This window comes from Ascaphus truei, chromosome 20, assembly GCF_040206685.1.
Source record: "Ascaphus truei isolate aAscTru1 chromosome 20, aAscTru1.hap1, whole genome shotgun sequence".
In the NCBI taxonomy this organism is placed as follows: domain Eukaryota; kingdom Metazoa; phylum Chordata; class Amphibia; order Anura; family Ascaphidae; genus Ascaphus; species Ascaphus truei.
Genome location: NC_134502.1, coordinates 28,899,103 through 28,913,213, shown reverse-complemented (window position 1 = coordinate 28,913,213; position 14,111 = coordinate 28,899,103). Strand labels below are relative to the sequence as shown.

The window sequence follows — 14,111 nt, the reverse complement described above, 5'->3', positions numbered from 1 at the left end:
ACAGGACAGAGTCAGGATAATTGTAAAATTTGGGTTTCTGCCATTGACTTGCATGGCAGAAAAAAGCCTCTTTTGTAAATGTGCTTTTAAAACTGCAATTGTGTAACTCCGATCTGGTAGGTCGCAGTGAGCTGAGACTTGGCCACCATGGAGAGTCCCCTCCGGCATGAGGGTCTGGCAAGTTTCAACCCGCTCGGCCCAGCCGAACGAATTATTTTAATATGTGTAGATATTAAGAAATGTATTTTATTTGGGGTCTGGTATAATAGCCAGCGAAAGTTACTGGCTCTTCTACATGTTAATGCTAAAGGGGGTGACCAGTTGTCTACAACAGACCCCCGGATCAAAGGCTTCACCACTCAGATTGTGTACAATAGGGCGGAGAAACGCAGAGCTTGTGTGGTCTGTAAGTGCTGTAATTCACACTTACAGACAAAGGATTTCCTGACCAGATACAAGTCTTGTAGACTTTTAGGCGCCCTGTCTTTAGTGTGGGGCTAGAGAAATGAGACCCCAAAGGCCAGATGTGTGAATGTGCCAACTAACTGGGGGCATGGTCCAACAATGCTTCCCACGTTAGCTGGTAAAGAGGGATTGGGTGCAGATAATTGTCACCCAATGTCTGTCACCCAATGGTAGGGTATAGGGCTGGAATCCCATATAAAATAGTGTTAGCTCTATGCCCATTGTCTTCATTTGGTCTTCTTTTCTACAACTTCTTGTTACCTGATGCCTGAATGAATTGCCAATCCTGTACCTGATTGCGTCATTGTCCAACCCATAAGTAAGTGTCCATATTCTGTGTGTTATTTGTATATTTTCTGTGTTCACCTTCTTTAAGGAATAAACTATATTTATCATATCACAGTCGCATTCAATTCAACCCAGTGATATTTTGATGTATATTATAACACTGTGCTACAGTAGTTACCGTGACACACATGCATAAACCACAAGGATGTGACTTCCCTTTACACATGCATAGACCCCAAGGTTGTGAAGTTGTTATGAGGACACACAATTGAAATTGAATGTTTTAGAACTCTCCCAGACTAATTTTTTAACCTATTTTTTTTCTTTGTAGACACTTTTTATTTACAGCAGTGTGGCAATGCCATGGGGACCATATTTGCAAAAAGTTTTTGGTGCATTTATGGGGATATGGGATCACGACCATATTTTTAATAATAACCCCTTTGGTGATAATCTGGTCGTCTGGCGCAGATATATCGATGATATTTTTATGTTGCGTGGTGATTTTAATATCTTGGAAGTTTTTGTTAATTGTATACATTCTAATAAATATAACTTACATTTTACCTCAGGATCTAGCAGACCTGGAATACATTATGTAGATCTTATAATGAGTGGGTAATTCCATTACATGGCAGGGTTCCGATTTCTCGTCCTATAAATATAGGATTACGATTGAATGTCCTCCTTCTGTCTTGTTGCAGAGTGATGTCCCTTTTATACTGGTCCATATGGCACCTCGTTCTCTCCTACCTCACTCCTGCCTCTCGTTCTGACAGCCTGGGGTGCAAACTGCGGGGCTCGGACCTCACTGGGGTCTACAAGCATGGAGATGTCTTAATAGGGGCGGTGCTTCCCTTACATCTTGATAAAGAGTATCCTGAAATCCTCTTCACAGAGACCCCCCCACAAGGAGCCTGTAAATTGTAAGGTTTACAATGTCTTCAGTCTCTCTCTCTCTCTCTCCCCCTCTCTCTCCCCCTCTCTTCTTTACACACTTTCTACTCTCTCCACACCCTTTAATTTATTTTCTGTACATAATGACTACCTTTACCCCTCTAAATCTCCCGCTCTTGCTCTCTCTCCTTTCTCCATCTGTCTGCTTGACTCTTGACTAATTTTATTTCGCCCTTTCTCATCATCTCTATTATTCTTTCTCTCTCCGTCTGTCTGTACATCATTCACTATACTACCTCCCCCTCCCCTGTCTCTGCTCTTTCACGATCTCCCTATTCGTTCGTTATCACTCTCTCTTTCTACATATAAATATCTTTCTTCCCCCCTTTATTCACACCTCTCTCATCCTTTCTTTTTATCTTCTTCTCACCCTCCCTCTCTCTGTTTCATTTTTCCATCCTTCTATTTCTCACTCAGTCTCATTCTAACTCTCTCTCTCCACCCACTCTCTGTTTCCCTTACTCCCACATCTGCCTATCTGTATGTCTGTCTCACCACCATTCTTTCTCCTTATCCTCACTCTCTCTTTCTCTACTCCCAATGTATTTAACTCCCCCGCCCATTTCTCTATAGGCCGAGCGTCAAATTACATAATTGATTTCCCTTTTCTGCACCCCAGTTTCAGTTTAAGGGTCTTCCAGCAGTTTCAGGCCATGAGGTTCGCCATGGAGGAGATCGACAGAAGACCTGACCTCCTCCCCAACCTCACAATGGGCTTTCAAATCTATGACTCTTGTCGTGTACTGCAGAGGGAGCTGGATGGGACCCTGAAGATTCTAACAGGTCAGAACCAGGGAATCCCCAATTTCTCTTGCCGGGAAAAGCCACCTCTGGCTGCCATCATTGGACACTCAACCTCCACCCTCTCCATTCTCATGGCTCATATCCTGGGTCTGTACAGATCCCCACAGGTAAGGATAAGTGGGAGCTGTCCACAGTGCTGAATCTCTTATCTCACTGTTCTCTTTCCAACAACAACTCAACATTTGACTCCTACCACCATTCAACAGAATTAGTAATTGCTCTTCACAGATTTATCCCATTGACTCCCATCAATGCCTAATATAATGGATGTATATGGTTGTGAATAAGGTTAATAAAATGTATACATTTTTACATTTATCTCAATTTTTAAAAATATAATGTCAGAAAAAAGCAATATGTTAATATTAAGTAATAGCTATACTAATATTGATATTGTCAGTGAACCAGGATAGCTGTACACTATCAAACTCACATTTATCACCTTAGATCAGTCATTATTCAACCAGCTCCCTCCTGAGTGACAGGACACAGTTCCCTTCCTTCTTCAGGACTGTTCCAATCCCAAGGACTGGCCCATCTGGTGTTACATTTTGGCTGGACTTGGGTTGGGTTGGTGGCTTCGTGGACTGACTATGGACAACAGGGCATCCAGGTCATTAAGCATTAAGCAGGAGATCTTCAAGGCCGGAGCTTGTGTTGCCTTCATTGAATATATCATCACCAACCGTCTTGATAAGAATGCCCCCCACCTCACCAGGGTCATCAGAGAGTCAACAGCCAAGGCTATTCTTTTCTTCACCACGGATATTGAAATGATCCCACTTCTGGATGAGATGTTGAGGCAGAACGTGACTGGGAAGATATTTGTGGCCAGTGATGCTTGGTCAAACTCAATCATATTATTACTGTCCAAATATTTTACAATTCTCTCCGGCTCTATCGGTTTTGCTTTCTATAGCTCAAAGATGGCAGGGTTTAGAGGGTATCTAAACAGCGTCCATCCTTTCAATTCCCCGGGGGAAACCTGGTCTAAAATATTCTGGGAAGAAGTTTTTGGATGCAGATTCATGGACCAGAGAAACCTCACCGGCTCATGGGATAATCCTGCAAAGTTATGTACGGGAAATGAGAAACTAGAGAGTGTCCAGAACAAGTACACCGATGTGTCCAGCTTAAGAGGGTCCTACAACATCTATACCGCAATTTACATCATAGCCACAGCTCTGCATGATCTGCAAACATGCCAGGAGGGGAGAGGACCATTTTATAATGGAAGTTGTGCAGATATTCAGAGTTTCAAACCATGGCAGGTACGAATCTCGAGTAAATGTCTACATTATTTTATATGAAGGTTCATAAAGGCTCTGGTGGACTATTTGGGGGGGGCATATATCAATGTGTCTTTGTAAAAATGGGGTTCAGCAATAAGGTATGTGATGTCTCTATTATCCCTGTCTCCTCTTTACCTGTTCCCCCTAGTATGACTTATCTAGTATTTGAGGTTCATGTGACACCTCGTAAAGCACATCAACCAACATTAATTTACATTTGTCCCCCAGCTGTATTAATACTGTGTTTATTTTAACTCTTATTTCAGAAGACCCAAAACCTGCAGTTACATAGTTACATAGTAGATGAGGTTGAAAAAAGACTTCCGTCCATCAAGTTCAACCTATGTTAAATTTAGATAACCGATACTTTATCCTATATCTATACTTATTGATCCAGAGGAAGGCAAACAAAAAACCCCATAAAGGGGAAAAATGAATTCCTTCCTGACTCCAAGAATTGGCAATCAGATTAATCCCTGGATCAAAATCCTTCCCATGTATACTTATTTGGTATATCCCTGTATACCTTTCCAATCTAAAAAGATGTCCAACCTTTTTTGAACAAATCTATTGTATCTGCCATCACAGTCTACATGGGTAATGAATTCCACATTTTAACTGCCCTAACTGTAAAGAACCCTTTCCTTTGGTGCTGGTGAAATTTCCTTTCCTCCACCCTTAAGGGATGGCCCCGATTCCTTTGTACTGCCAGTGGGATGAATAGTTCTTTTAAAAGCTCCTTGTATTGTCCCTGAATATATTTGTATATAGTTATCATATCCCCTCTTAGACGCCTCTTTTCTAATACAGTATATTGTTCACATGGCAACTCCTGCTAAGTATTCTCACTGTCATGGGAGACCAGTACTTTTACCACTTTTATACCCTCCGGGATCAATTCACAAAGCAAAACAAGGTAGTGGAATAAAATGAGGTTTATTCTGGTGAGACCAGCAGACATACAAATGATACACAAAATACAAGAAATACACACTTAACTGGGGGGTCCAGGGGTGACACTAGACTAACTAGGTGCAGGGCGCCCGCTTCAGAAGGCTTACCCTGTCTGCTCCTGGTCCAGAAACTTCACGGTACCTTCCTCCGGGAAGATACCAGGCTAATATCCTCTAACCGCGAGCAAAGCGCAAAATAGATCTTGGCCACAACATGCAGGACTTAGTCTCCAGCTTAAAACGAAGCCGGTTGCTCTACCATACGCAACAGAGCAACTTTGAAAAGCCCACCCACGCCTCACCGAACCGAGGCTTGTTCTATAGTAGGTGTGGGCATGCGGCACGTGGCGTGCGCATTTAGTGGGCGCAATTACGGGGTGTGACTAATATTAGGCCGCACTCTGAATGTCCGGCGGCTTGGTAGCATCGCGAAAATACATTTTCAATGTATTTTCACTGGTTTGCTGCGCCACCGCTCACGGCCGACCGCGTGCTTGCCAAACTGTAGAAAGGGCTGGCAAACACAGCCAAATAAAAGTGCCGCATGCACGGCGGAGAGCGCGCTCACGCTCACTATATTCTGGGACTAAGCCTGAAATCGTCAGGTCCTCTGATGGGCCAGTCCCCTTACACAGACCTCGGTGTTCAATGTCTAACATGGAGCAGGGGCTGGCGACAAATCAGAGAACTGATCATAACTCAGCCAATCAGAATGGGGGTTCGTCTGGCTGCTGACATCAGAGGAGGGGACGTGTAGAGCTGGCTCCAAAATCTGGGTGAATGGGAAATATGAATTGGCCAATGGAAATCGTGCCTACGAGCAGGGGCTTCCCCCAGCCAACCCATTGCCTCTCACTCCACTAGGTCTGGAAGTCCAAGTGTTTTTCCTGTGGGAATCCCTTGTTCTCCGGACCCAGTACTCTGCCCTCCCCCGCTCACTGAACTGTTCCGACTCCTCTGGACTTCCCTTTGATCTACGATCTCTATGCAGACATCTTGGCACCGATGTTGATGCCGGGGGTGACTGTATATAGATGAATACATACAGTATAAATCCTGCCTGCATGTCGGGGAGATTTATGGGACTACCGGTAACTTTGTCCCTCCAACTCCTACACAAAAATCTAAACTTTGACCCAAATATCCCCCTTGAAACTCCACTCCCGAAATCCCATGTTTATTGTACAAGGGGAAAAAGCAAAACACATATTCTGGACAGATTTTAGGTGATACATGCAGTGTCCCCGGCTTATGGTGCTACTTGGCTACCAGGGACCCACGGTTTTTAGGGGTAACCAGTCGGGCTTCACCTTTATTATAAAGACTAGCTACCTCCTACCGTCACACTCACATTCTCCATTGGGCAGCACATAGTTGTTTTTCCTAAATACTACAGAGGGTCTTATCAGAAAACGTATCGGAATTGCAGATAAGGTTATTTGAGCTCTAGTAGTGTCTCTAAATGAGCGAGGCATAGCCCCACTAATTTAGGTTTTTAGGAATGAATACAAAGTGTAAAAAAGAGTGAGCTAAGCAATAAATGGGGAGACAGATACTCAGTAAGCTCATTTATGCCCCAAAAGTTACCACTAATTTATATATGTATATGAATGTCAAAAAGGAGTGCAGCTGGGCATGGCAATATATAGTACAAACAAACACAGAGCCCAGTGCTACATCCAATGGCAACAATACACAGTGAAATACCTAAATATCTCTTGAATAAAAGGGTCATTTAGTTTAACACTTGGGCCAAAGCATTGCAAGCCTGTGAGCTCCTCCAAGGCATGACCATAATTCACAGGTCCTAACACTGATTACAATTCTAGGAAGAATGATCATGGTTATTCGTCATAATCAGCGGCATCTAAATCTGATTGAACTTCTTATTTACCTGGACAATACCAGGAAGAATACTCTGTATTAGACCTGTCACAATCAGCTGCACGCAAAGACCTGCGCATGTGGAAAGTGGGATGGGACGAGCTTTAAACCTGGGAGGGAGGGGCCAACCTCCCAAACAGCTGAGACCAGCCGGACAAAGTTAACAAACACACAGATACCCAGTAAGCTCATTTAAGCCACAAAAGTTACCAAAAAAAAAATATATATATATAAATATATATATATGTGTCAAAAAGGAGTGCTACTGGGCATGGCAATATATACTAGAAACAAACACAAACAGAGCCCAGCCCCCCCCCCCCGGGGTTCAATGCGGGGCCTGCCGACACCCGTCGGGACTACCCAGAGACCCCCGCCGGCCTGTGGTAATAATCGTGTGTGTAAAAAAATAATAATAGTTTTATGGGGGGAGGGGGGGGCCACAGGGGGTGTGTGGGTTGTGTATTAGATATTGTAATGTATATTGGGGGCCTAAGAGGTGGGTAGTGGTGCTGTTGTGTGTATTTGGGTTTATTGTGGGTATGCGGGGGATGGTGAAGGGGGTAGTAGCCTCAAGAATGGGTGTTTAGGCCTTCTGTGTGGGTAGCAGGGGGTGGTTAACCCCTTCATTACCTTAGCGGTATTAACTGCTAAGGTAATGAAGGGCTTAAGTCCACCCGTTACCCACCTGCAAGGCCTAAACACACACTAAGGGCCAAATACCACCTTCACTCACTTCCGTCACCCACAATAAGCATGACACTGCCTTTTTCCTGCATGGGATTCATGCCGCGGGGTCTCCGGTGTTGGTATTAATGGGTATCAGCTCCGGAGACCCCCGGCATCATTCCGATGCAGGAATAAGTCCTGATTTTTTCTAAGTCCCGTCTCGCCGCTCATCGCCGCTTCTCACCACCTTGTTGCCAATTTTTTGCGGCGAGACGATTTGGAGAGAAAATCTCCATTCTAGAGTGGCGTCCAGCAGTGATACACTGATCGGGGCTACTTGAATACAGCGAGTTTGAAAAGCTGGCGATGAACGGCGAAAAGTGACATCGCCAAACGGTCAGCATTTTTTTTTTCAGGAAAAAAAAATGGTGATTTTTGCTTTTATTGCCAACTTATCGGGCTTACTGAATAGCAGTAGGCTTTTTTGGCGATAAGTTGGCGATAAGGGGCTCATCTCTGCTTACAGCATGAGGCCCTTTGTAGTAATGAATAAATATTGATATAATAGTGGGTGGGGGAGGCAGTGGGATGACTCCTGTAACTAGCTCTGTACATATCTTCAGGGTGTGGATACCCGCAACTTATTTACACACAACAAACACAGACCCTCAGATGTACTCTGGGGTGGTTGACATTCAATGCAGCTGTGAACACAAAGTTCTTAGCTCATTAACATTCCAGTAGGTGGAGTTGATGTTCCACAAAGTACAAGCAAATGTTAACCCTTAGCACGCTGGTCCTATGAAGAGGGGAGCAGCTCTTGGGGAGCCCCATCAGGCTGTCTGCTTTTGGGTCAACGCAGATGTACACTGGGGTGGTTGACATTCAATGCAGCTGTTATATCTTTGTGGTAAATAACTGAGTAATGTGAACGTTCCCTCATCTGGAGGTTACTTGGTTGAGTGGTACAGGGGTAAGGAAGGGCTGTTATATCTCGGTGGTTGAACCTGAGTGTACACAGATGTCTCCTGGAAGAAGTGGTGAAAGGGAATACACAGCCCTTGTTTGGGACGGGGGAATAACAGATACTCGGGATTACAAACAAAACACAGAGTGTGAGAAAGGATAACAACACTTGTTGTCCCATTATATATCTATCTTTCCAGTAGCGTCGAGCAATTGAATTCTGTGTAGTAGAAATATTCAGTCCATACAGGGCAAATAAATGAGGGATAATCCTTTTCCCCCCTGCAGATGTTACACTACATCCAGAACGTACGTGTGAAGCTGAGCAATGGAAGAGAGGTCTTCTTTGATAGGAATGGGGACCCACCTGCGGTGTACGATATTGTGAACTGGCAGCTGGGTGCAGGTGGCATGATGAGGCAGGTCACGGTAGGAAGCTACGATACCACAGCCTCAGATGGAAAAACCTTTAATATCAATGCAAGTGCTGTGGTGTGGGCATCAGAGGGAAGACAGGTATGCAGTGCCACGGCTTTGAGTGTGAGTTCTGCATATACAGATACTCAGGATAAAAGAGATGAGCATGTTATATATTTCCAAACTCACAAGTAAATGAATTGGTGAATCTTGTTCCAATCCCAGTGTCAGTTCTACTTTTGACCTTGGCAAGTCACCTTATCTAATACGAGCCATAAATTCAATTGCAAGCTTGATGGGAAAGGAAGTGTTTGTGCCTGTAAAATTCTGTGTATAATGCTGCATACATTCGCATTGTTAAAAAAAGAAATTATTATTATTATTATTATTATTATTATTAGTATTGGAAGGGATTGAAAGTTTACAATTACAGATGCAACTGCCAGTTGTAGACTGCTTGCCAAGGACAATTTTTTACCATTTTGATGTAACTCATGAGATGGTCCACAGCAGGCTGTAATGGCACATCATATTAACACAGCATGGGTCCCTGTGTTTCAATCGGACTCACAGCCCGGCCAGATTCACACAGCACGAGTCTCATTCAAACGCAGAAACCCCTGCTGTGTTAATCCGATGGGCCATTAGTCATTTGTTACTTATATAAATATTGTGCATCCCTTCTTTGTCAGTTGGACTTACATTTTGGCTAATTTTTTTGGCTTCGCACCATAGAGGGATACAGTGTTAAAAGAGAAGGGACTTATGGACATTGAGTTTGTCTTTCTTCTCACTGCATAACATTTTGTGACTTGTTGAACATGCATTGTCCCTCCAGGTTCCACACTCAGTTTGCAGTCAGAGCTGCCTCCCTGGTTTCAGGAAGGTGTTGAGGAAAGGGGAGCCTGGCTGCTGTTTCCAATGTGTCCTATGTCCCCAAGGAGAGATCTCCAATCTTACCGGTGAGCAGATCGCAGAAGCACTGCCGACCAAGCCCGAAAAGTTAGGTGGTCAAGAATGTTTCACTTTTATCTTTCAGACTCGGTTGATTGCTTTAAATGTCCATGGGATAAGTGGGCAAATTTCCAGAAAGACAGATGCCTTCCAAAGACCACTGAGTTCCTTTCATATGAAGAGCCCTTGGGAACCACCTTGGCTGCTATCAGTGTCTTTTCCTCCATTATACCAGTTTCTGTCTTAGGACTTTTCATTTATTACAAGACCACTCCAATTGTCAGAGCCAACAACTACTCTCTGAGTTGTCTTCTCCTTGTGTCCCTATCCCTCTGCTTCCTCTGCGCTTTGGCTTTCATTGGTTACCCCTATCCTGAGAAGTGTCTTCTGCGCCAGGCTTCTTTTGGCATGGTCTTTACCCTCTGTGTCTCTTGCATCTTGGCTAAAACCATAATGGTTGTCTTTGCCTTCATGGCCACCAAACCGGGAAGTAGGTTGAGGAAATGGACCAGCCCTCGGGTGTCCTACACGATCATAGCTTTCTGCTCCTTCTTACAATTTCTTGTGTGTATCTCTTGGCTGGTCCTCTCTCCTCCCTTCCAAGAAAACAACATTCAAACCAAACCTGGAGTCATCATCGCTGAGTGTAATGAGGGCTCCCCCACTGCCTTCTGGTGCATGCTGGGATATCTCGGCCTCTTGGCCACCATTAGCTTAATTGTTGCCTTCCTAGCCAGACAGCTTCCTGACAACTTCAACGAGGCCAAGTTCATCACCTTCAGCATGCTGGCCTTCCTCAGTGTCTGGGTGTCCTATATCCCGGCCTCCCTCAGTGCCCGTGGCAAGTACACGGTGGCCATGGAGGTCTTTGCCATCCTGTCCTCCAGCTGGGCTCTGGTGGTCTGCATGTTTGTGCCCAAATGTTTCATCATATTGTTCCGACCCGACATGAACTCAAGAGAACGTCTCATGGGGAAAAACAGAAGTCAGACTTAGAAATTCCAATTGACATTCATCCATAAATGTTTGCCTTTGAGGTTTTGTTTAATGTATAGTTATTCATCTCACTGTTTCTCCTAAATAAATAAAATGTCTGATTAAGTGATTGTAGAAAATATGTTTTTGTTCATAATATGGGGCAGACTTTTTTTCTGATGGGGACCCATAAATAGTCTGAACCCTACTCAGACGATTCCTACCCTACTATGAACTATTCATCCAATGGGCAGTACTAATGACTCGGGGCCATCCCTTAATGTTGGAGGAAAGGACATTTCACCAGAAACAAAGGAAAGGATTCTTTACTGTAAGGGCAGTTAAAATGTGTAATTCATTACCCATGGAGACTGTGATGGCAGATACAATAGATTTGTTCAAAAAAAGGTTGGACATATTTTTAGATGGGAAAGGTATACAGGGATATACCAAATAAGTATACATGGGAAGGATGTTGATTCAGGGAGAAATCCAATTGACATTTCTTGGAGTCAGGAAGGAATTAATTTTTCCCCTTAATGGGTTTTTTTGTTTGGCTTACTCTGGATCAATAAGTATAGATATAGGATAAAGTATCTGTTGTCTAAATTTAGCATAGGTTGAACTTGATGGACCTATGTCTTTTCTCAACCTCATCTACTATGTAACTATGTAACTATGTACTCCTTAAGAGAAGGGGGCGGGCAAAGAAAAAGCCCCTTAAACATGCACTCGCCAACACAAAAATAACTATTATTATTATTACTATTACTATTATTTTTGGGGCAGGAGAGTTAAAGGGGCTTTTTCTTTGCCCACTCCCTTCTCTTAAAGGGTAGGTTTCAGACCATCTATATACAGTACCTTGTTTCCCTGGTGCACCCACCACATATTATGCACAGAGGCTGAGCGGGTTTCTCCCATGCTACTGATGGGGACCCGACATGAACTTGTGAGAACATCTCAGGGGGAAAGCTACAGGTTCTAATTTAGAGATGAAAGAAAATCTAATTTCAAATGAATCTTCAGGACTTGTAAATAATTGAAGTATAATTGTTATTTATTTTATACTTTATGTGAAATGTGTCAAAATTAGTGGTGTACCGAGTACCCGGAATTACCCGGCACATTTCCAGCTACCTGGACATTACCCGGTCCCGTCAACTGAGAAGTGGGCTCCCGGCGTCGGGTATTGTCAGGGCAGCTGGAAATAATCTTATTATTTTCCTTTCCGAAACAGAAGACGGAGCGTTCCTATTGGACAGCCGTCTGTCCAATAGGTAGGCTCCATCTCCTGCTTTGGTCACGCGGTTCCCCGGCGGCTCACGCAGACACTGTTTACCTGCTCCGCTGCTGTGGAAGTGATTCCTGCAGCTCCCCCGCCGGCTGAAGATGCCGCCAGCACTGCCAACGCCACAGGACTGCTGCTGCTGCTGGTCCTAGATGTTGCCGCCGCCCTGCAGGTAAGTGCCAAACCGGGTAACCGGGCACCCGACCGGGTAGAACCTTTCATTTTGGCCGGGTACCCGTTACCCGTTTTTTTAATAAATAAGGACCCGGTCCAACACTTGTCAAAATGAATAAAGTTGTATTTATTATTTTAATATTTTCAATTCAATTGTCGCAATTCTTTGTAAAGCGGGCGTTCAAAACACAAACCTGCACCCTACCCTCTTCCTAATGATACATATAACTCCTCCTATTACCCCCTATACACGTTTCATATAACTCCTCCTATTACTCCATAGAGCTCCTCATATTACCCCATATAACTGCTCCCTATAACTCCTTCTAATGCTCCATATAATTCCTCTTATTATCCCATATAACTCCTCCTTTACTCCATATGTATAAACTCCTTATAACTCATCCAATTACCCCAATTACCTGCTCCCTATAACTCCTCCTATTAACCCATATAACTCCCCCTATCACCCCATATATCCACTCCCTATAACTCCTCCTATTAATCCATATTACTCCTCCTATTTCCCCAAACCCACTCCCTATAACTCCTCTTATTGATCCATATAACCGCTCCCTATAACTCCTCTTATTGCTCCATATAACCGCTCCCTATAACTCCTCTTATTGCTCCATATAACCGCTCCCTATAAATCCTCCTATTGCTCCATATAACTGCTCCCTATAACTCCTCCTAATGCTCCATATAACCCCTTCCTATAACTCCTCTTATTGCTCCATATAACCGCTCCCTATAACTCCTCCTATTACCCCATATAACCCACTCCCTATAACTCCTCCTATTACCCCATATACCCGCTCCCTATAACTCCTCCTAATGCTCCATATAACCGCTTCCGATAACTTCTCCTATTACCCCATATAACTGCTCCCTATAACTCCCCCTATTGCCCCATATAATCCCTCCCTATAACTCCTCCTATTACTCCATATAACCCCTCCCTATAACTCCTCCTATTGCTCTATATATCCGCTCCCTATAACTCCTCCTATTAACCCATGTAACTCCTCCTATTTCCCCATATCCACTCCCTATAACTCCTTTTATTGCTCCATATAACCGCTCCCTATAACTCCTCCTAATGCTCCATATAACCCCTCCCTATAACTCCTCCTATTACCCCATATAACTAATACTTTTACCCCATATAACCGCTCCCTATAACTCCTCTAATTAACCCATATCAACGTTGTACAGGAAAAATAACAATGAAGAACAACATAGTGCAAATAAAGTTGTACCACTAGCAGAAAAGGAACGTTATCAGTGGACTCGCAGAAAAACAGAGTCCCAGGAACGAGAGGAGGAGGACAGAGGAAAGTCCAAGGAACGAGAGGAGGATAACAGGGGACAAATACAAAGGATTTACGACCACTAATAAAGAAAAATATTTTTAATATTAATAGTAAGACCTTAAGTGAGACAGTAGAGAAGTTAATATCAAAGGGCCTCAGCTTTGCGCCAAGGAGGGGCCCGGATAATTTTAATCTTTTTTATAGCTGCTCACAAAATAAAGGTAAGAAGAAGCACACAGGAGACTTGTAAAGAGTTTTCAAAAAAACTTCAATCAAAGTTTACAGCATCAGAGCTAATCAGGGTAACGTTTCAGGACCAGAGCGTCCTTTCATCAGACCAGACACCTCATGTGACACTAAAGTAACAGCTATAAATACCCCTACAAAGTAAAATCACTTACCCCCAACACCACACGTGTAGGAAGGCTGATTCCACATCACAGCCGAATCACTTCCTCATATGACGTCATCGCGGAGATGATGTCGTCATCCGACTGAGACTACGCTATACCAGCATTACATTCAAGGGGGGGAACGGCATCTCTCTACACAGAATCCTTGGTTTGCCCCAGTTTTGGAGATGCTTTTTTTATTTCTGATACCATGTGAGTTTCCATCCGAAGAGAGCTTCTTCCGGCACACTTTACTTGGGTTAAAAAACGTTATTTGCACTATGTTGTTCTTCATTATTATTTTTCATGTACAA

The 14,111-nt window shown here is 43.6% G+C and overlaps 1 protein-coding gene across 1 annotated transcript in view; it reads left to right on the top strand.

Annotated features, from left to right (window-relative positions):
* LOC142471085 (vomeronasal type-2 receptor 1-like) overlaps positions 1–13,488 on the top strand; it is a 28,382-nt gene extending 14,894 nt beyond the window's left edge. The window contains exons 4-11 of the mRNA XM_075577882.1: positions 1,458–1,679; positions 2,330–2,621; positions 3,024–3,785; positions 8,567–8,794; positions 9,534–9,657; positions 9,735–10,634; positions 11,865–11,904; positions 13,308–13,488. Of these exons, the coding sequence (XP_075433997.1) occupies positions 1,458–1,679; positions 2,330–2,621; positions 3,024–3,785; positions 8,567–8,794; positions 9,534–9,657; positions 9,735–10,634; positions 11,865–11,904; positions 13,308–13,488 (2,749 nt within the window). The remainder of the gene's footprint in view (positions 1–1,457; positions 1,680–2,329; positions 2,622–3,023; positions 3,786–8,566; positions 8,795–9,533; positions 9,658–9,734; positions 10,635–11,864; positions 11,905–13,307) is intronic.
* The last annotated feature ends 623 nt before the right edge of the window (positions 13,489–14,111 follow it).